This window comes from Taudactylus pleione, unplaced genomic scaffold, assembly GCF_031769625.1.
Source record: "Taudactylus pleione unplaced genomic scaffold, aTauple2 ptg000145l, whole genome shotgun sequence".
NCBI classification, from domain to species: Eukaryota; Metazoa; Chordata; class Amphibia; order Anura; family Myobatrachidae; genus Taudactylus; species Taudactylus pleione.
The window spans coordinates 437,546-460,040 of NW_028284547.1; the positions used below are offsets into that span (position 1 = coordinate 437,546).

Genomic DNA, 22,495 nt, shown 5'->3' on the forward strand with positions numbered 1-22,495 from the left:
CTTCTATACTCAGCACAGCTATGACAGAGCCTGCTAGCCTGCCTTCATGTAGTACAGTATACTATGACAAGTAATTAAATGACTTGAGAATGACTGGATGGACAGATGAAGGAAGAAATTAGAGTGAAGGGGCAGCGGTCTGGAGGGCTGTACAGATAGGACATATCAGACTGGAGCCTGGGAGAGGCCGGCCAGGGACAGGAAGGGCCAGCCCTGCAGGGAGAGGGCTGTGGGAGGAGGTGAGAGCCTGCAAGGCACAGAGGGAGGAAGACTGCAGGGGAAGGAGACACACCTCAGTTTAGAGAAGGAGAGCTACCTGCAAACAGATAGATCCGGGAGGGAGGGTGACAGGCAGCTCAGGGAGGGGAAGCTGAAGGAATTAGACAGTGGAAGAGACAGACAGTAACAGGAGGGATAGAACTAGAGACAGGATACAGGAGGGTGACAATACCCTGTAAGTACAGGAGAAGTGCCAGGAGAAGACCAGAAGCAGCTCTGTGCCTATTGTGTCTCTGGGACTCTGCAGGACAAGGTAATAATGATGATGATGTGCTCTGTGCTGTCAGGCTGTACACAGCAGGATCCGGCAGTCTGGCAGCTGCTGCTCTCAGGGACACGTCTCCTTACCTGTGGGTGTGTATGCGTGCAAGCACCTGTGTGTTTCCTGCTTATGGGTACAGCTGTCTGACTTACACATTGTATGGGTTTTTAAAATTTTTTTTTTTTTTTGCATGAACAGATTTATTTTCATGTATGTCAGCATGTAACGTGGTACGCACATGTAATATTAATGGCTCGGGCCAATCTCGTTAGCTTGAAGCTCTTTCTGCTAATGCTGGGGGTTGTATCTGTCCAATGCCACTTGTGCAGAGGTTTTATGTCAGCAGAGGGTAAGCTGATGACCTGGATGCTGGGCAGTGACTATGAGGCACGCATGGGACTGATATGTAAGCAGAGAGTAAGCTGATGGCCTGGATGCTGGGCAGTAACTATGAGGCATGTATGGGACTGACATGTCAGCAGAGGGTAAGCTGATGGCCTGGATGCTGGGCAGTCACTATGAGGCACGCATGGGACTGACATGTCAGCAGAGGGTAAGCTGATGGCCTGGATGCTGGGCAGTCACTATGAGGCATGCATGGGACTGACATGTCAGCAGTGGGTAAGCTGATGGCCTGGATGCTGGGCAGTCACTATGAGGCATGCATGGGACTGACATGTAAGCAGAGGGTAAGCTGATGGCCTGGATGCTGGGCAGTCACTATGAGGCATGCATGGGACTGACATGTCAGCAGTGGGTAAGCTGATGGCCTGGATGCTGGGCAGTCACTATGAGGCACGTATGGGACTGACATGTCAGCAGAGGGTAAGCTGATGGCCTGGATGCTGGGCAGTCACTATGAGGCATGTATGGGACTGACATGTAAGCAGAGGGTAAGCTGATGGCCTGTATGCTGGGCAGTCACTATGAGGCACGTATGGGACTGACATGTCAGCAGAGGGTAAGCTGATGGCCTGGATGCTGGGCAGTCACTATGAGGCACGTATGGGACTGACATGTCAGCAGAGGGTAAGCTGATGGCCTGGATGCTGGGCAGTCACTATGAGGCACGTATGGGACTGACATGTCAGCAGAGGGTAAGCTGATGGCCTGGATGCTGGGCAGTCACTATGAGGCACGTATGGGACTGACATATCAGCAGAGGGTAAGCTGACGGCCTGGATGCTGGGCAGTCACTATGAGGCACGCATGGGACTGACATGTCAACAGAGGGTAAGCTGATCGCCTGGATGCTGGGCAGTCACTATGAGGCACGCATGGGACTGACATGTCAGCAGAGGGTAAGCTGATCGCCTGGATGCTGGGCAGTCACTATGAGGCACGTATGGGACTGACATGTCAGCAGAGGGTAAGCTGATGGTCTGGATGCTGGGCAGTCACTATGAGGCACACATGGGACTGACATGTCAGCAGAGGGTAAGCTGATGGCCTGGATGCTGGGAAGTCACTATGAGGCACATATGGGACTGACATGTCAGCAGAGGGTAAGCTGATGGCCTGTATGCTGGGCAGTCACTATGAGGCACGTATGGGACTGACCTATAGATTGGAAAGCAGTAAAGGCCCAGAGGTGAGCACATTGAATCATCTCTGTAATGACCTGTCGGATGGGCAGGGTGCTGCCAGTGATCAGGCTCTCTCAGCATACAGTGCCACCCAACTGTGCCTCAGCCGTACCCATAGCTGGCCATGCACTGCTGCACATGGTGGACACCTTGGTCCCTTTCTCCTCAGTGGTTTCTTTGAAATCAAATTTTTCCAGTACGACTAATATGAGTGAATTGTATAAATCATTGATGTCTTGTATACAATGAACTTTACTTAAATACACAAAGGAAATGCAATTGGAAAATCAGGGTGAAAAACAGGAGCAGATCATGCTGTCCTAGATGGAATGGGCCATGTTCGATGCTCTGTGGGCTGAATTGCACCAAGGCCCATCCAGCGTGTGCGGCGGCGTGATGTAGGAGTACCTGCGCTGCAGCCATGCTGTTACACTGTCAGTGCCTGCCTTTGGTCATGTGGCATATCATGGGGTGTCTGCCACTTGTGAGTGAATCACCGGCTTAGTCACTGGGATCCCTGTACAGACGCAGACTTGGCAACAGCATCTCCAGTGACATCAGGGACAGCTGACGGTGCAGGTGAGAGTATGTATAGAGCAATTATTCCCCAAAGTGACACAAACTAAACACATCAAAAGCTAAAAGTAGTGCTGAAATGCACTGTGGTACAATTGTCACAGTGCCGGGGTTTTCAGCTGCAGTCCTCAATTATCCCCTGCGGGTCATGATTTCTGGATTTCTTTAACCATACACAGGTGAGTTAATCTAATTTGCTTTGTCACTAATAATCTCATCTGTTTCAATAGAAGGAAATTCTGAAAACATGACCTGTTGGGGCTCATTGACGACTGGAGTTAAAAATCCCCCTGGCTTAGTACATTAGAACCTATGGAGTGAAGAAGTAATCCTACTCCACAATTATTCAAATACAGACACTAAGGAGTATATTTACTAAAGTGCGGGTTTTTAGAAGTGGAAATGTTGCCCATAGCAACCGATCAGATTCTAATTAACATTTATCTAGCACCATCTAGAAGATAATAGCTACAGTAGAATCTGATAGGTTGCTATAGGCAACATCTCCACTTCTGAAAATCCACATTTTAGTAAATATACCCCTTAGTTTATCCATACGTTTGGTTTAGTTTGCTTTGTGGAACTTTTGTCATTTGCAAGGTACAACAGGTTACAGGGATCAGTAGTTCTTCAGGCTAGAGAGTCCCACACTCCGCCATTACAGTCCTCTTTTTAAGAATATCCATGCTTTAGCAAACAATGACTTAATTAGTACCTCAGTCAATTTGATTAAACCGCCTGGACTCAAGCATGGATATCCTTAAAACCTGGACTGTAATGGCGGAGTTTGGGAACTTCTGCTTTAGGCTATTAGGCTCAGTTATTGTTCATTTAAAAGAAGAAAAAATAAAAAATAAAAGCAGCTTGCTGGAGGTCTGTCCACATTATGATCCTATATGGAGGCATCGGAAATGTATAATATGCATTTGTAGCCCATGTTCCCATGCCATAGAAAAAGCATTAAAGAATCGTGCTTTGTCTTTAATGATAAAATAAACACCAGTGTGCGCATTACCCCAATACCTTTCTCACTTTAGTACCTTAACATTAAATTTCCAATTACAGTGCTTGTTCCCATGTTGTCTCAGCTCTAAACCATGTGATGCACTCTCTCTGGTTTCTATTGGAGGACATGTCTGTCAATATACTCGTGCCGTTCATGTCTCCAATTTGTTTATATATTCTTGCAGATTATGGGGTCTATTTACTAAGCAGTGTTAGGAGACAGAGTGAAAAGTGATAAGGTACCAGCCAATCAGCTCCCAACTGTCATCTCACAGGCTGTGTTTGAAAAATGACAGTTGGGAGCTGATTGGCTGGTACCTTATCACTTTCTTATCACTTTTCACTCTGTCTCCTAACACTGCTTAGTAAATAGACCCCTAAGTATCTAGTTTGATAACATCCTCCCATGGGTCAAGTCTCCAGTTTGTTTTAACCTTTTGGATAGGTGACCTACAGGTGTGTCCTAACTAGAGTTATGTTAAGCTGGTCGCACATGGGCAAATCCCATTGTTTGCAAACTAGAATTGGTATCCTACTGTGCGTAAACCAATGCAGCCTATACACCAAATAAAAAACCTTACACCAACACTTAAAACCACATTTGAAACACAGAAATATGAATTAGGTATATATGGAGCTTGAACAGAAAAAAATGGAAAAGTATTTCCCTGTTATTCCCAATAGTTCTTTCTTCCGAAAGTGACTTATGAGAGGTTTTTAGAAGTGGAGATGTTGCCCATAGCAACCAGTCTGATTCTACTTAACATTTATCTAGCACCTGCTAGAAGATAATCGCTACAATCTGATTGGTTGCTATGGGCAATATCTCCACTTCTAAAAACCTGCACTTTAGTAAATGTAGTCTTGGAATAACATACAAGGAGATAAAAAGAAAAAACAAAGTTGTGTAATAGAGTTTACATATGCAACTTCACAATCTTCAATGTGTATAGTGGTGTAAAATTACATAAAGAAGTGAGGGGTTGGGTATGGGATGCCAGCGGCTGGGATGCCAGCGGCCAGAATACCAACAGCAGCATCCCGACTCAATAAGGTAAGTGTCCTAACCCTAACCCTCCCCCTAACCCACCATTCCCGCAGTCTAACCCACCCCTACATCCTAGCCCTAAACCCTTTTTTTTTTTAACCTAAACACTGGTATGCCAGCAATCACGATTCTGGCACTGGGATTCCGACTGCTGTTGAGATTCCGGCACCGGTATTCTGAGCACCGGCATGCTGACCGCCAGAATGGTAACTACATCCCGAAGTGAGGATATAATCCACCAACCTGCTGCTCAGAGATTATTGGGGTTGCCAGACACACATTACATTCACAGCTAGACGCTGATACATTTATTTATTTATTAAGAGTTTCTTATATAGCGCAGCATATTCCGTTGCGCTTTACAATTGGAAACATTTATAGAACAAAACTGGGTAATAACAGAGAGATATATAGGTAGGAAGGCCCTGCTCGCAAGCTTACAATCTGTAGGGAAATAGGCATTGATACACAAGGATAGGTGCTATATATTGCAATTTGGTCCAGCCAGAATGCACAGTTTCTTGGTGGGCTGCATGATCCAGTCACACCCAAATGTCATGAGGATGTGAAAGAAAGACAATATGTGAGGTTCTGTGTGGACTGTGAGAGGGGATGTAATAAGACATGGAAGCTATGAAGGTTATGTGGTCAGTTCTGGAATCAGATAAGCTTGTCTGAAGAGGTGAGTTTTCAGGGAATGCTTGAAGGTTTGGAGACTAGAGGAAGGTCTTATAGTGCGTGGTAGGGCACTCCACAGAGTGGGTGCAGCCCGACGAAAGTCCTGTAACCGTGAATGGGAGCAAGTAATGCGTGGGGATGAGAGACGCAGATCTTGTGCTGAGCGGAGAGGTCGGGTTGGGAGATATTTTAAGATGAGTGAAGAGATGTATGTCGGTGTGGTTTGGTTAATGCATTATGTGTAAGTAACAGCATTTTGTATTGAATATGGTAGAAAACCGGCAACCAATGGAGGGACTGACAGAGCGGGGCAGCAGACGATGAACGTTTGTCAAGGAAGATAAGCCTCGCAGCTGCATTCATAATGGATTGTAATGGCGACAGCCTGTTTTTGGGAAGACCAGTAAGGAGACGATTGCAATAGTCAATGCGGGAAATAATAAGTGCATGGATTAGAGTTTTTGCAGTGTCTTGTGTGAGATATGGTCGAAGTTTGGATATGTTTTTTAGATGTATGTAACATGATTTTGAGACAGATTGAATGTGGGGAACAAAGGACAGTTCAGAGTCAAGGATGACACCAAGGCAGCGATCTTGTTTGGCGTGGTGGATTGTTGGGTTATCAACAGTGATAGAGAGATCAGGTTGGTAACTGTTATTGGCCGGTGGAAATATAATTCTGTTTTAGAAATATTAAGTTTCAGGTGGCGAGATGACATCCAAGATGAAATGGCAGAAATACATTCAGTGACACGGACCAATACAGATGGTGATAAGTCTGGAGAGGATAGGTAGATTTGAGTATCATCCGCATACAGATGGTACTGAAATCCAAAAGAGCGGATTAGTTTGCCAAGAGAGGTGGTATAGCTTGAGAATAGCAAAGGACCTAAGATAAATGAGCCTGTAGTAAAGTTACAACATTAAACCCTGCGGAAACACCACATTAGACAATTATCATGATTGACCCCTTCGAAATGCACTCACAGCGCTTCACTTGTAGTTAGGCAGGTAGTAATAATCTTGTAAAGATTCCAGGATGACCTTCTAAATACTCCAGGTGCTCAGCACAATTTTATTGAAGCATCCAGAGATCTAAATGGTAAACAGGATCCCCTTCTGGAGCCAAGAGACTTCCCCACTTGGGTATGAGATCCACTTGGTTTTAATTATTTTATTAAATCAAATTTAGACTCTTTTATATCTTCTGAAATGCTTCAATAAAATTGTGCTGAGCACCTGGAATAATAAGAAGGTTGTCCTGGAATCTTTGCAAGATTATTACTACCTGCCTAACTACGAGTGGAGCGCTGTGGGTGCATAGCATGGGGGGCAACCCCGATAATCATCTAATGTGGTGTTGGTGCAGGCCTTAATGTTGTGACTTTACTACAGGATCATTTACCAGCGTCTAGCTGTGAGTGTAAAGTAGGGGGCCTCCCCCAATAATCTCTGAGCAGCATGGAGGTGAATTATATCCTCACTTCTTTATGTCATTGTATACCACCGTACGCATTGGATATTGTGAACTGTATCACATGATTGTGTGTTGTTGTTTTTTCTCTACTTGTATGTTATTCCAAGACACGGCACAATCCAATTAGTCGCGACGACCTATTGGGTGTGAGTCATCGCGGCAATGGGCACACTTCACGGCAGCCCGGATTCGCTTAAAAGTGCACGCAGCCCCATAGGGCTCTGAGCAAAATTAAGCGAATTCGCTTAATTCGGAGCAGGCCGCGAAGGGTGCAAGGTGCCAGTCTGTTGCCAGCATATTAACGCCGTTGCAACGGCAACTTGCACCCTTCACATTTAAATGAATTGACCCCTATAAGTCACTTCCGGAAGAAGGAACTATTGGGAATAACAAGGGAGTACTTTTCCATTTTTTTTCCGAAGAGCCGTATACCCAATGAATATTTCTGTGTTTCAAATCCCATTGTGTGGCACTGAGCACTGAGAAACGTGGTCACTGTTCAATTTGCAAACACATGTGGGTTGTGTAAATTAGGGACACTGGATCCAGCTGTACAGCGCAGAAAGTCGAGCAGCCAGAGGACTTTGTAAGTCCACCGCACGCACAAGCTAAACCGGTCATCTCCGGACCACCTCTCCCAACATGGCTGTTAATTACCAAAATTGATGATTATTGTGAATCACATTCATTATGCAGCTACGTACACTGCAATATGGGCCAAATAGCTAATATCACCTGAGATACTGAGCCTGGCTATCCGGCTTCAAGGGAATCCTTTGTATTCTTCCAACTGATATATCCTCTTCCAGTTAAACCCAGCATGCCGCTATCCATACCCATTTTCTCAGCTAGTTGGTTTATATTCATGTTCTCTACCCTAAGTCAGTTCACACACTCAAAGACCTGATCGTATCCGTGTCATGGAACAATTTGTCTTTCCATTGCGTTCAGCTCAAATAGCTGTGTCCGTCCACGCAGAACATTTTCTGTCTGACCGTGCCAGTGTTTCTGAATTGCTCAGTTGTAGACTACAGCATCTACTGTATTTAGTCATTTTGCAGATTAGATTAAAAAGGACTGTTGGAATTATTGTGTATATGTGTACATTGATATTTTTCACACTCTCTGATCAATACAGTGCCCCCCCCCCCCGCCTGCAACTGCTTAGCCTTTCTATCATGTATTCAGAAATATGGAAAAACACGTAATGGCTACTTCAAACATGGGTTACTGGGGCAAGGCCACATGGGTGTTTTATTAAGGAAGGTTACTATGCTGCCTGTGTGTCACTTATTCAGTGACTGGAAAAACTGGACAATTACAGTGTCACGTCTCTATGCACACGGTGCAAACTGTGGGACTAAAACCTGGGGAGACTACGGAAGAGAAAAGGGGCATCTGTATAAAGGATCAGGTATTAGACCCGGAAATTGTAATTTCCTGTTGCCGCAGTTAGCGCCCCATTATGAATGAACATTCGCAAGAATGTATTAAAAAGGTGAAGGTGGTGTTACCCATCGGGACGAAGCACTGGTATACATCGCATTCCGGTGCTTTAGTACATTTGGGGAATGCAGCAAAACCTCGGAAACCTGCATTTTCGGCGGGTTTACCGCATTGTCGGCTTTAGTACATCCTGCACATAGAGTTAGAGCATCACTGCTATTCCTGACACCGTAGCCTGTAGGTGCTCACGGCTGCGTGATGGCGCTATGAGCCTGATGCTGAGGGAAATGTACGCCTCTTTGCGTTCCAATTCTTCGTGTATTCGCACTGTGCGCGCTTCGGAACTGGGAATATACAAGTACAGGGGCCGCAGAGTTGTACACAGTGGCTTATCTATAACTGGTGCAGGGTGTGATGTGCACAGAGGCCCCTGGGTCCATGGGGGCCCACACTGCACACCCTGCACCCATGTTCTACAATACTTACCCCTCTAAAGTCCCATGTTGCGGCGCAGTGAGGCCATTTTCCCTGCGATTTGCTCATGCGCAGTAGAGAACAAAAAAGTCTCAGATATGCCATGTACTGTAGACTCTACTCACTTCCTCTGCCGGGTAGTGAAGAGGGGGCCTGGGAGGAGGCTGCACGTGGACCCCCTCCTCTCTTAATACGCCCCTGGTCGTACGCATTTTAGTCATATCTCCTCTGGTGCCTGAAGAGGTGCGACTGGCCTGAAACACGGCATTTCCATGTAGTTGACGGAACTGCGGGCTGCGCAGAACTGGATGTCGGGGCAGATGGGCCTGTTTTCAGGAGCATCATTCGTTCCAGGCATAGGCTGGTGCATGGGCGCACTGATAGCGACGTGGCTGTAACACCAAGCGCAAAGGTAGCGGTCGGGCAGGTCGTAGATGTCTGCCACTCTGTATACTGGCGAATGTACGCATTTAGGGGGAGATGTAAGAAACCTTTGAGATAGATAAAGTGAGCAGTTGGCCATAGCAACCAACCAGTTTCAAACTGTGATTTTATAGACTGTGCTAAATAAATGATAGCTAGGAGCTGATTGGTTACTAATGACAACTTCTTTGCTGCATCTCTCCCCCTTAGTGCCACGCATGTAATGCGGGAGCATCTGTTTGCGTCCATCAGGCACTGTAAGTGTCTCACATGCGTGCTCGCGGTAGTAACCATGCTGCCTTTTGACGTATATTTAATTTGCATAATCCTGCAGAATATTATGGCACATTATAAACAGCATAATGATGAATCCTATAGATTGTAAGCTTGCAAGCAAGGCCCTCTTACCTCTATGTCTGTCTGTTATTACCCGGTTTTGTTCTATCAATGTTTCCAATTGTAAAGCGCAACGGAATATGCTGCGCTATATAAGAAACTGTTAATAAATAAATAAATAACAATTGCAGCTTTAAATGTCTGCCTTGGCAATCCCAATATTGTGGGGTCTATATACTAAGCCTTGGAGAAAGATAAAGTACCAAACAATCAGCTCCTAACTGTCATTTTTCAAACACAACCTGTAAAGTGTCAGGAGCTGTTTGGTTGGTACTTTATCTCTCTCCAAGGATTAGTACATAGACCCCTTACTGCTTTTTTTTTTCCACCTTTATGAACAGTACAACGATCTATGTTATCCATTAATTGAGTACAGGTTGAGTCTCCCATATCCAAAATGCTTGGGACCAGGGGTATTTTGGATAACGGAATATTCCGTATTTTGGAATATATGCATACCATAATGAGATATCTTGAGAATGGGACCCAAATCTAAACACAGAATACATCTATGTGTTATATACACCTTATACACACAGCCTGCAAGTCATTTTTATACAATATTTTTTAAAATTTTGTGCATTAAAAAAAGTTTGTGTACATACATGAAATTAATTTATGTTTCATATACACCTTATACAAAGAGCCTGACGGTTATTTTATACTGTATTTTAATAATTTTGTGCTTTAAACAAAGTTTGTGTACATTGAACTATCAGAAAGCAAAGGTTTCACTTTCTCCGTCATGCTAAAAATATTCAGAATTTCGGAACATTCCGTATTTCGGAATATTTGGATATGGGAGACTCAACCTGTATTACATTCCTGCAGTTATAAGCTACATAGTAATAGTATATACAAGCCAGAGACTGACACATCTGCCCTCAGGCCTCCCGTTGCAGTGTGAGCATTCTGGATTTCCTAGCAGACAAACAGGTAAATCGATCTGCAGATGAGTCACTGTGATAGATTCTCCTGTAATAATGGCTTACTGTACCTGTTTCCTGTCCTCATGTGCTGCATTGGCGTGTTACTCCTAGGGTGTAATGGTATGTGTGATCCTCTGTAAGATTTGTCTTCTCTCATCAAACACCAGATGGCATCTGCCAATGACCCGCGCCAGCCTCCGAAAGATGCCGCCGACCAGAGCTTTGATTATATGTTTAAGCTCCTGATCATCGGGAACAGCAGTGTGGGCAAGACCTCATTCCTCTTCCGCTACGCCGATGATTCCTTCACCTCCGCCTTCGTCAGCACCGTGGGGATAGACTTTAAGGTCAAGACGGTCTATCGGAATGAGAAGAGAGTGAAGCTACAAATCTGGGTAAGAGACCCTTAAATCGTTACCAGATGTACTAAAGCCTCGGTGAGCGAGAAAGTGGAAGGTGATAAAGGACCAACCAATAAGCTCCTGTTATTTTTCAAACATAGGGCCGTATTCACTGAGATGCGAAAAGCCGTTTACCGCGAAAAAGTATCGCGGATGACGTCATTTCGCCAGGCGGAAACTTATCTACGCATTCAATTCCAAAGACTTTTCGCGTACGTGGAAAGTCAATGCAATGTAATAGGCGGAAAAAGATTTGCCTCTGAAAGCAGGCGGAAAAAAGTGCAGAATTGGGGTTTTGGGGTGCTAACGTCGGGAAACCACTCAGCACCCTTGGAACAGCCCCCCCAAAGGATAAGTGCGTCAAAAAATCCCTTTAAAAAGTTGAGGAACACCCCAAGAAAAGCACTTTGAACAAAGGGGGCGAAAAAGTACAAAGTTGGGGTACAAACATAAAAAGTAGCGAAATAGACTTTTGGGGGGTCTGCAAGTATGGCGGAGGTGTTTTTTGATGGTGCGTTTTTCATGTTTTTTAAAACTTCAGCGATTTTGAACAATGCTTGTACCCGTTTTCAAGTACTCAAAATTTGACAGGACTACTTATTTTCTCCCAAACAAACTGCTTTATGCTATTCTTCACCACGTGTGCAAAGATGCTATTTAGACGCAATTGACAGCACTAAAGTACCCCAAATACCTTTATTAGGGCTATTCGGGGGTATCTATATTGATCCCCAATGTTAGTGCTTCTTTTGGGGGGTGTCGGGCTGATTTCCCCATTTTTGACAGCACATTCCTCCTGTTGAAGTATCGCCGGGACGCCTTTTCGTGTCCTTTAGAATTGAATACGGTGGATAACGGGGGCGCGCCCGATAAGTTTTTGCATGTGAAACACGCGATGTAGGCGGAAAGTCGGACAAAGGCGAAACTTGTCCGACTTTTCACGGCTAATTGAATACGGGCCATAGCCTGTAAAATGACAGGAGCTGATTGGTTGGTACTTTAACTCAGTCCACTTTCTCTCCCCCCAAGGCTTAGTACATAGACAAGTGGTGAAGGGTGTAAGCAGGAGGACTAATCATAAGCCGCAATATCCATGATCACCAAGCTTGTTACATATAGGAGGGTGGATGTACTAAGGGGTGAAATGCGGTTACCCAGTAGAAGGCTATGGGCTTCTCTTCACAGCTCCCCCTGAAAGGAATCCAATCGGATCCCTCCCAGCAACCCCTGTGGTGCCCACGTCAGATGAACTTCTGGTTATAAACCCGGAAGACCCTCTATCGCAAAGAACCGTTCTTACTAGGAGAGATGTCCTTTGCGATTTTCTAGGTACATACCGGCGATATTATCGCCGGTATGTACCCGATAGTTGGTGGAATGTCTAGTATCGGGGATACGGTGCTTAGTACATCACGCCCAGAAGGGTGAAAGGGGGCCCATCCAATATGTTGCAGAGGGTCCCCATGGGCTCTTAATCAGCTTTGCTTTTGATTGGTCCTCCCATGAAACCCCCTCTTTTGCAGCTACATACAGCACTAGTTTTTGCTGGGGCTGTGAAACTAATATGATACCTTAATTACTACCATAACTAGCAACCTGTGACCCATTTACATACCTACCTAAATAAAAATAACCCCTTCTTCACTTATGGCTCATAATTCATACCTGTAGCCCCCTCCTCCCAATGAGCTTGTAGGACATACAGTCAGGTGCATAAATATTGGGACATTGACAGAATTTTCATATTTTGGCCTCTATTCACCACCACAATGGCTTTGAAATGAAACAAACAAGATGTGCTTTAACTGCAGACTTTCAGATTTAATTTGAGGGTAATTACATCCAAATCAGGTGAACGGTGTAGGAATTACAACAGTTTCTATATGTGCCTCCCACTTTTTAAGGGGCCAAAAGTAATGGGACAAACTAAACAATCCTAAATCAAACTTTCACTTTTTAATACTTTGTTGCAAATCCTTTGCAGGCAATTACAGCCTGAAGCCTGGAACGCATAGACATCACCAGACACTGGGTTTCATCCCTGGTGATGCTCTGCCAGGCCTCTACTGCAAATGTCTTCAGTTCCTGCTTGTTCTTGGGACATTTTCCCTTCAGTTTTGTCTTCATCAAGTGAAATGCATGCTCAATTGGATTCAGGTCAGGGGATTGACTTGGCCATTGCATAACATTCCACTTTTTAGCCTTAAAAAACTATTTGGTTGCTTTTGCAGTATGCTTCAGGTCATTGTCCATCTGCACTGTGAAGCGTCGTCCAATAAGTTCTGAAGCATTTGACTGAATATGAGCATATAATATTGCCCGAAACACCTCAGAATTAATTCTACTGCTTTTGTCAGCAGTCACATCATCAATAAATACAAGGGAACCAGTTTCATTGGCAGCCATATATGCCCACGCCATGACACTACCACCACCATGCTTCACTGATGAGGTGGTATGTTTTGGATCATGAGCAGTTCCTTTCCTTCTCCATACTCTTCTCTTCCCATCACTCTGGTACAAGTTGATCTTTGTCTCATCTGTCCATAGGATGTTGTTCCAGAACTGTAATGGCTTTTTTAGATGTTGTTTGGCAAACTCTAAACTGGTCTTCCTGTTTTTGAGGCTCACCAATGGTTTACATCTTGTGGTGAACTGTCTATATTCACTGTTGTGAAGTCTTCTCTTAATTGTTGACTTTGACACATATACACCTACCTCCTGGAGAGTGTTCTTGATTTGGCCAACTGTTGTGAAGGGGGTTTTCTTCACCAGGGAAATAATTATTCTGTCATGCACCACAGTTGTTTTCCGTGGTCTTCCGGGTCTTTTGGTGTTGCTGAGCTCTCCGATGCGTTCTTTCTTTTTAAGAATGTTCCAAACAGTTTGATTTGGCCACACCTAATGTTTTTGCTATCTCTCTGATGGGTTTGTTTTGATTTTTCAGCCTAATGATGGCTTGCTTCACTGATAGTGACAGCTCTTTGGATCTCATATTGAGAGTCGACAGCAACTGATTCCAAATGCAAATGTCACACCTAGAATCAACTCCAGACCTTTTACCTGCTTAATTGATAATGAAATAACGAGGGAATAGCCCACACCTGTCCATGAAATAGCTTTTGAGTTGATAGTCCCATTACTTTTGGCCCCTTAAAAAGTGGGAGGCACATATAGAAACCATTGTAATTCCTACACTGTTCACCTGATTTGGATGTAATTACCCTCAAATTAAATCTGAAAGTCTGCAGTTAAAGCACATCTTGTTTGTTTCATTTCAAAGCCATTGTGGTGGTGAATAGAGGCCAAAATATGAAAATTCTGTCAATGTCCCAATATTTATGCACCTGACTGTAGTTAGGTATAAACACAACAACGATATGTACATATTAATCAGAACAGTAATGCACAGCCTTATATATATATATATATATATATATATATATATATCAAATAGCAGCTGTACGTGCTCTTTAAGAGCAGTGTTTATTCATTTTGGGTAGTAGCCAGTCCTTCTTGTAATAAGTTCTCCTGGTTACACTGACACTGCTCTAACCTTCACATGTTGTTCCTGATAATATGTTCTGTCTATGTAGGACACAGCTGGGCAGGAGAGGTACCGTACGATCACCACTGCGTATTACCGTGGAGCCATGGGATTCCTGCTTATGTATGACATTTCAAACGTGGACTCCTACAATGCTGTGCAGGACTGGTGAGCGAGGGGCGGCGCTACCTTGGTGGGATTGTGTGATTTATGTAGAGGGAGTGAGTTCTGTGACTAGATTCAGTAGTGGGAGCAGCTCAGATAGGTGATAGATGTCTGTGATAGGTGGTCCTAGGACTAGATTCAGTAGCCGTAACTGTTAACTACATGTAGATGCAGTTGCTAGTAGTAGGATGTTCTGTAATTAGAGGCTTTACTGGTAGATGTTTCATGACTAGAGGAGTCAGTGGGAGGATGTTCTGTGACTAGAGGGGTCAGTGGTAGGATGCTGTGTGGCTAGAGGGGTCAGTGGTATGATATGTGGGAGGATGTTCTGTGACTAGAGGGGCCAGTGGTAGGATGTTCTGTGACTATAGGCGTCAGTACTAGGATGTTCTGTGACTATAGGGGTCAGTAGTAGGATGTTCTGTGACTAGATGAGTCAGTGGTAGGACGTTCTGTGACTATAGGCGTCGTTACTAGGATGATCTGTGATTAGGGGTCAGTACAAGGATGTTCTGTGACTATAGGGGTCAGTAGTAGGATGTTCTGTGACTAGATGGGTCAGTGGTAGGATGTTCTGTGACTACAGGGGTCAGAGGTATGATATTCTGTGACTAGAGGGGTCACTGGTAGGGTGTTCTGGTCATTGTTGGATGTTCTGTGATTAAAGGGGTCAGTGGTAGGATCTTGTTTGATTAGAGGGGACAATAATAGGATGTTTTGTGACTAGAGGAGTCAATGGTAAAACTTGGGGTGTTCTGTGATTTGAGGGGTTAGTGGTAGGATATGTATAAGAGGACTTTCTGTGACTAGAGGGGTCAATGGTAGGATGTTCTATGACTAGAGGGGTCAGTGGTAGGATGCTGTGTGGCTAGAATGGTCAGTGGTAGGATATGTGGGAGGATGTTCTTTGACTAGAAGGGTCAGTGGTAGGATGCTCTTTTGATTAGAGGGGTCATTGGTAGTATGTTCTGTGACTAGAAGGGTCAGTGGTAGGATATGTGGGAGGATGTTCTATGACTAGAGGGGTCAGTGGTAGGATGCTGTGTGGCTTGAGGGGTCAGTGGTAGGATATGTGGGAGGATGTTCTTTGACTAGAAGGGTCAGTGGTAGGATGCTCTTTTGATTAGAGGGGTCATTGGTAGTATGTTCTGTGACTAGAAGGGTCAGTGGTAGGATATGTGGGAGGATGTTCTGTGACTAGAGGGGTCAGTGGTAGAGGTAGAGGGGTCAGTGGTAGGATGCTGTGTGGCTAGAGGGGTCAGTGGTATGATATGTGGGAGGATGTTCTGTGACTAGAGGGGCCAGTGGTAGGATGTTCTGTGACTATAGGCGTCAGTACTAGGATGTTCTGTGACTATAGGGGTCAGTAGTAGGATGTTCTGTGACTAGATGGGTCAGTGGTAGGACGTTCTGTGACTATAGGCGTCGTTACTAGGATGATCTGTGATTAGGGGTCAGTACAAGGATGTTCTGTGACTAGATGGGTCAGTGGTAGGATGTTCTGTGACTACAGGGGTCAGAGGTATGATATTCTGTGACTAGAGGGGTCACTGGTAGGGTGTTCTGGTCATTGTTGGATGTTCTGTGATTAAAGGGGTCAGTGGTAGGATCTTGTTTGATTAGAGGGGACAATAATAGGATGTTTTGTGACTAGAGGAGTCAATGGTAAAACTTGGGATGTTCTGTGATTTGAGGGGTTAGTGGTAGGATATGTATAAGAGGACTTTCTGTGACTAGAGGGGTCAATGGTAGGATGTTCTATGACTAGAGGGGTCAGTGGTAGGATGCTGTGTGGCTAGAATGGTCAGTGGTAGGATATGTGGGAGGATGTTCTTTGACTAGAAGGGTCAGTGGTAGGATGCTCTTTTGATTAGAGGGGTCATTGGTAGTATGTTCTGTGACTAGAAGGGTCAGTGGTAGGATATGTGGGAGGATGTTCTGTGACTAGAGGGGTCAGTGGTAGGATGCTGTGTGGCTTGAGGGGTCAGTGGTAGGATATGTGGGAGGATGTTCTAGGACTAGAGGGGTCAGTGGTAGGATGCTCTTTTGATTAGAGGGGTCATTGGTAGTATGTTCTGTGACTAGAAGGGTCAGTGGTAGGATATGTGGGAGGATGTTCTGTGACTAGAGGGGTCAGTGGTAGGATGCTGTGTGGCTTGAGGGGTCAGTGGTAGGATATGTGGGAGGATGTTCTAGGACTAGAGGGGTCAGTGGTAGGATGCTCTTTTGATTAGAGGGGTCATTGGTAGTATGTTCTGTGACTAGAAGGGTCAGTGGTAGGATATGTGGGAGGATGTTCTGTGACTAGAGGGGTCAGTGGTAGGATGCTGTGTGGCTTGAGGGGTCAGTGGTAGGATATGTGGGAGGATGTTCTAGGACTAGAGGGGTCAGTGGTAGGATATATGGGAGGATGTTCTGGGACTAGAGGGGTTAGAGGTAGGATATGTGGGAGGATGTTCTGTTACTAGAGGGGTCAGTTGTAGGATATGTGGAAGGATGTTCTGTGACTAAATGGGTCAGTGGTATGATATGTGGGAGGATGTTGTGTGGCTAGAGGGGTCAGTGGTAGGATATGTGGGAGGATGTTCTGTGACTAGAGGGGTCAGTTTTAGGATGTTCTGTGACTAGAGGGGTCAGTGGTAGAATGTTCTGTGACTAGATGGGTAAGTGGTAGGGTGTTCTGTGACTACAGGGGTCAGAGGTATGATATTCTGTGACTAGAGGGGTTACTGGTAGGGTGTTCTGGTCATTGTTGGATGTTCTGTGATTAAAGGGGTCAGTGGTAGGATCTTGTTTGATTAGAGGGGTCAATGATAGGATGTTTTGTGACTAGAGGAGTCAATGGTAAAACTTGGGGTGTTCTGTGATTTTGAGGGGTCAGTGGTAGGATATGTATAAGAGGGGTCAATGGTAGGATGTTCTATGACTAGAGAGGTCAATTGTAGGATATGTGGGAAGATGTTCTGTGACTAGAAGGGTCAGTGGTAGGATGCTGTGTGGCTTGAGGGGTCAGTGGTAGGATATGTGGGAGGATGTTCTGTTACTAGAGTGCTCAGTGGTAGGATGGAAGGATGTTCTGTGACTAAATGGGTCAGTGGTAGGATGTTGTGTGGCTAGAGGGGTCAGTGGTAGGATATGGGAGAGGATGTTCTGTGACTAGAGGAGTCAGTGGTAGGATGCTCCTTTGACTAGAGGGGTCATTGGTAGTATGTTCTGTGACTAGAGAGGTCAGTGGTAGGATATGTGGGAGGATGCTCTGTGACTAGAAGGGTCAGTGGTAGGATATGTGGGAGTATGTTCTGGGACTAGAGGGGTTAGTGGTAGGATATGTGGAAGAATGTTCTGTGACTAAATGGGTCAGTGGTAGGATGCTGTGTGGCTAGAGGGGTCAGTGGTATGATATGTGGGAGGATGTTCTGTGACTAGAGGGGTCAGTGGTAGGATGTTCTCTGACTATAGGCGTCAGTACTAGGATATTCTGTGACCATAGGGGTCAGTGGTAGGATGTTCTGTGACTACAGGGGTCAGAGGTATGATATTCTGTGACTATAGGGGTCACTGGTAGGGTGTTCTGGTCATTGTTGGATGTTCTGTGATTAAAGGGGTCAGTGGTAGGATCTTGTTTGATTAGTGGATCAATGATAGGATGTTTTGTAACTAGAGGAGTCAATGGTAAAACATGGGGTGTTCTGTGATTTGAGGGTTCAGTGGTAGGATATGTATAAGAGGACTAGTCATAGAACATGACTGTGACTAGAGGAGTCAGTAGTAGGATGCTCTTTGACTAGAGGGGTCAGTAATAGGATGTTCTGTGACTAGAGGGGTCAGTGGTAGGATGTTCTGTGACTAGAGGGGTCAGTGGTAGGATATGTGGGAGGAAGTTCTGTGACTAGAGGGGTCAGTGGTAGGATGTTCTGTGACTAGAGGGGTCAGTGGTTGGATATGGGACGATTTACCATGACTAGAGGGGTCAGTGGGAGGATGGTCTGAGATTAGAGGCACAGTGGTAGGACACGTGGGAGGATGTTCTGTGATTAGATGGGTCAGTGGTAGGATATGTGGGAGGATGTTCTGTGACTAGTTGGGTCAGTGGTAGGATGTTCTGTGACTAGATTCAGTAGTGGAAGAAGGCCAGATAGGCATGTAGGCGACGATGTAGGATGTTCTGTGACTAGATCTGATAGGAGAAGCTGTGCAGAGAGATGGAAATGAATGTCATGGTAAGAGATGTTACAGGGAAATGTCGACAGTTGCTTGTTCTGTTAACAGTGTTGGTAACAAAAGGTTTCAATTGATAAACCGTAAATCAAAGGCCTTAAGAGTATCTCCTTGTATGTCATAGGGCAACACAAATCAAGACATACTCCTGGGACAACGCACAGGTTCTTTTGGTTGGGAACAAGTGTGACTTGGAAGATGACAGAGTTGTGCCAGCTGAGGATGGGCGCAGGCTGGCAGAGGAACTGGGTAAGAAGAATCTGGCATTATGAATATCAATTTGGGGATCACAGGCCTAATCCTGATCTAGGTGTCATGACTCTCCTCTTAAGGCACATATCCACTACACAATGTAAATGAACGATTGAACGATATCATAATCGTTCAATCATTCATTAATCGTGCAGTGAATATGCCGGCAACGACCAGCGATTCCCACTGGTCGTTGTCGGCATCGGTCATCGCCTGAACCTACTGTCCAACCTGACGATATAGTCAGGTTGTGCATGTTCGGGGATGAGGGAGGGTGCCCACACTGAACGATATATATATCGTTCAGTGTGGGCTCAATGTTCACTGCACAATATAATGAACGATTGAACGAAAACAATGTCCTTATCGTTCAATAGTTCATTAGTCGTGTAGTGGATATGCGGCTTTGATCAATCCACCTCAATCCATTTGATTCACCATTAAATAAGTAATTATGACACTGGGCCTCATTCAGCAGGGAACGCAGTTGCTTATACGCACGCAAACGGTCGATTGTTGTGTACTGCGTATGCATCGCAGTGCGTGAACTAGCCACTGCACTCGGGACACTGGATACGCAGACCCATGGCAGAGTGATTGACATGAAGTGCGGTTTGGGGGTGGTGGCGGGGGGTGGTAGTCAGACACATGCAGGCGCGCCAGTGCATTTCAGTGCTGTTGCATGGGCGTGCATAAATTAGCCACTGCGATACCAGACACCGCCTGAGGCCTCATACAATTCCTGAGTAAGGTCTGGACTTCCCTAACTGTCTGATGTTACTCGATGTTACCGATTGTTTCTCTATGTTGTTAAAGTCTACGGATGGGGAAGTGGGCATCGTTGCGTCAGGCTGCTATCGCAATGCGAATGCAAACCTTTAAATAACACCGCTGATATTAGAAACGCAGTTGCGTGTGTATAAGCCGAATAGCGGTCTGTAGAGAATCGGGCCCTCAGTTCTCCAGCTGTTGTCTTGTAAGGGTGTAGGAAGAGAAAAAACGCACCAACCACAGTGTCTCCACCGCTGTCCATCGTTTCCTTCTCTCCTCAGGGTTCGAGTTTTTCGAGGCCAGCGCCAAAGAGAACATCAATGTGAAGCAAGTCTTTGAGCGTCTGGTGGATGTCATCTGTGAGAAGATGAACGAGAGCCTGGAGAATGGACCAGTACCAGCTGGCGGCACGGCTCACCTTAGCGAGGCTTCCCCCAAGGAGCAGAGTACTTGCTCCTGTTAGTTCTGGCGCCCACTGTGTAGAAAGCACCCAAGCTAGGTCACCGAGATGTTTCTTACAGCAAAGTTAACTGCCTCGCTAGGACAGCCTCCCCCCCTCCCGTGGCTATCAGAGCCACACAGGGTTGGGGTGACTGCTCCTATCCTATCCCGGCTGAGCATGACTACTCCTGTGAGATACATATCACGTCAGACACTGTTACATAGCTATCCCCAGAATCATTCATTGTTACAGAAGCAGACGAGGCAGCCTACACACTTGGGAAGAAGGACAGTCAGGCACAACATTGCCAGAGAGACTATAGGCCGATCGTCTTTGCTTCAAACACGTTGCACCATGAAGGGCCAACCAGATGAGTGTTTCCTAGGTCCCAGACAAATCTTCCCTTGCCATTAAGTGCCAAAGATTTACCCACTGTGCCCATAACTGTATAATGCTTTGCATGAGCCTTCCGGAGTGGGGCACCATAGTTCTGCATATGAGACTTTACGTGATGGACTGAGAGGGTGGGATTATGGAATTGTCACTGAAACACAGATTCTTATGTTTATATTTGGACATCGTGGTCATGAAGGTGTTAACAGTCCAGATGCTTATCCCCCTTTTCCTTGTGTACATTTATGAGATGTTTACATTTTTAATAAAAGGAAGCCTCCTTTTATTGTATCCGCCAATGTGACTGTACAGGGGACAGGTACTGTATGTGTCTTCATACCACATATATTTATAGTAAGAGGAGGTAACAACTCTGTGTCCTAATATCTGTGTATTAGGAGGAGGGGAGAGGTCTGTGTCCTAATATCTGTGTATTAGGAGGAGGGGAGAGGTCTGTGCCCTGATGTCTGTGTATTAGGAGGAGGGGAGAGGTCTGTGCCCTGATGTCCGTGTATTAGCAGGAGGGGAGAGGTCTGTGCCCTGATGTCCGTGTATTAGCAGGAGGGGAGAGGGCTGTGTCCTAATGTCTGTGTATTAGTAGGAGTGGAGAGGTCAGTGGCCTGATGTCTGTGTACTGAGAGAAGGGGAGAGGTCTGTGCCCTGATGTCTGTGTATTAGGAGGAGGGGAGAGGTCTGTGCCCTGTTGTCTGTGTATTAGTAGGAGTGGGGAGGTCAGTGGCCTGATGTCTGTGTATTAGGAGGAGGGGAGAGGTCAGTGTGTCCTGATGCCTGTGTATTGAGAGAAGGGGAGAGGTCTGTGCCCTGATGTCTGTGTATTAGGAGGGGAGAGGTCTGCGCCCTGATGTCTGTGTATTAGTAGGAGGGGAGAGGTCTGTGCCCTGATGTCTGTGTATTAGTAGGAGTGGGGAGGTCAGTGGCCTGATGTCTGTGTATTGAGAGAAGGGGAGAGGTCTGTGCCCTAATGTCCGTGTATTAGGAGGAGGGGAGAGGTCTGTGCCCTGTTGTCTGTGTATTAGTAGGAGTGGGGAGGTCAGTGGCCTGATGTCTGTGTATTAGGAGGAGGGGAGAGGTCAGTGTGTCCTGATGCCTGTGTATTGAGAGAAGGGGAGAGGTCTGTGCCCTGATGTCTGTGTATTAGGAGGGGAGAGGTCTGCGCCCTGATGTCTGTGTATTAGTAGGAGGGGAGAGGTCTGTGCCCTGATGTCTGTGTATTAGGAGGAGGGGAGAGGTCAGTGGCCTGATGTCTGTGTATTGAGAGAAGGGGAAAGGTCTGTGCCCTAATGTCTGTGTATTAGGAGGAGGGGAGAGGTCTGTGCCCTGATGTCTGTGTATTAGGAGGAGGGGAGAGGTCTGTGCCCTGATGTCCGTGTATTAGTAGGAGGGGAGAGGTCTGTGCCCTGATGTCTGTGTATTAGTAGGAGTGGGGAGGTCAGTGGCCTGATGTCTGTGTATTAGGAGGAGGGGAGAGGTTAGTGTGTCCTGATCTCTGTGTATTGAGAGAAGGGGAGAGGTCTGTGCCCTGATGTCCGTGTATTAGTATGAGGGGAGAGGTCTGCGCCCTGATGTCTGTGTATTAGTAGGAGGGGAGAGGTCTGCGCCCTGATGTCTGTGTATTAGGAGGAGGGGAGAGGTCTGCGCCCTGATGTCTGTGTATTAGGAGGAGGGGAGAGATCTGTGTCCTGATGTCTGTGTATTAGTAGGAGGGG

At 45.8% G+C, this 22,495-nt stretch overlaps 1 protein-coding gene across 1 annotated transcript; it reads left to right on the plus strand.

Annotated features, from left to right (window-relative positions):
• Window positions 1–104: 104 nt before the first annotated feature.
• RAB3D (RAB3D, member RAS oncogene family) lies at window positions 105–21,059 on the plus strand. Its single transcript, XM_088473908.1, has 5 exons — window positions 105–532; window positions 10,747–10,974; window positions 14,577–14,695; window positions 19,035–19,159; window positions 20,215–21,059. Exons 2-5 carry the CDS (start codon window positions 10,747–10,749, stop codon window positions 20,394–20,396), a joined length of 654 nt encoding a protein of 217 aa, XP_088330034.1. The 5' UTR covers window positions 105–532; the 3' UTR covers window positions 20,397–21,059.
• Window positions 21,060–22,495: the final 1,436 nt, after the last annotated feature.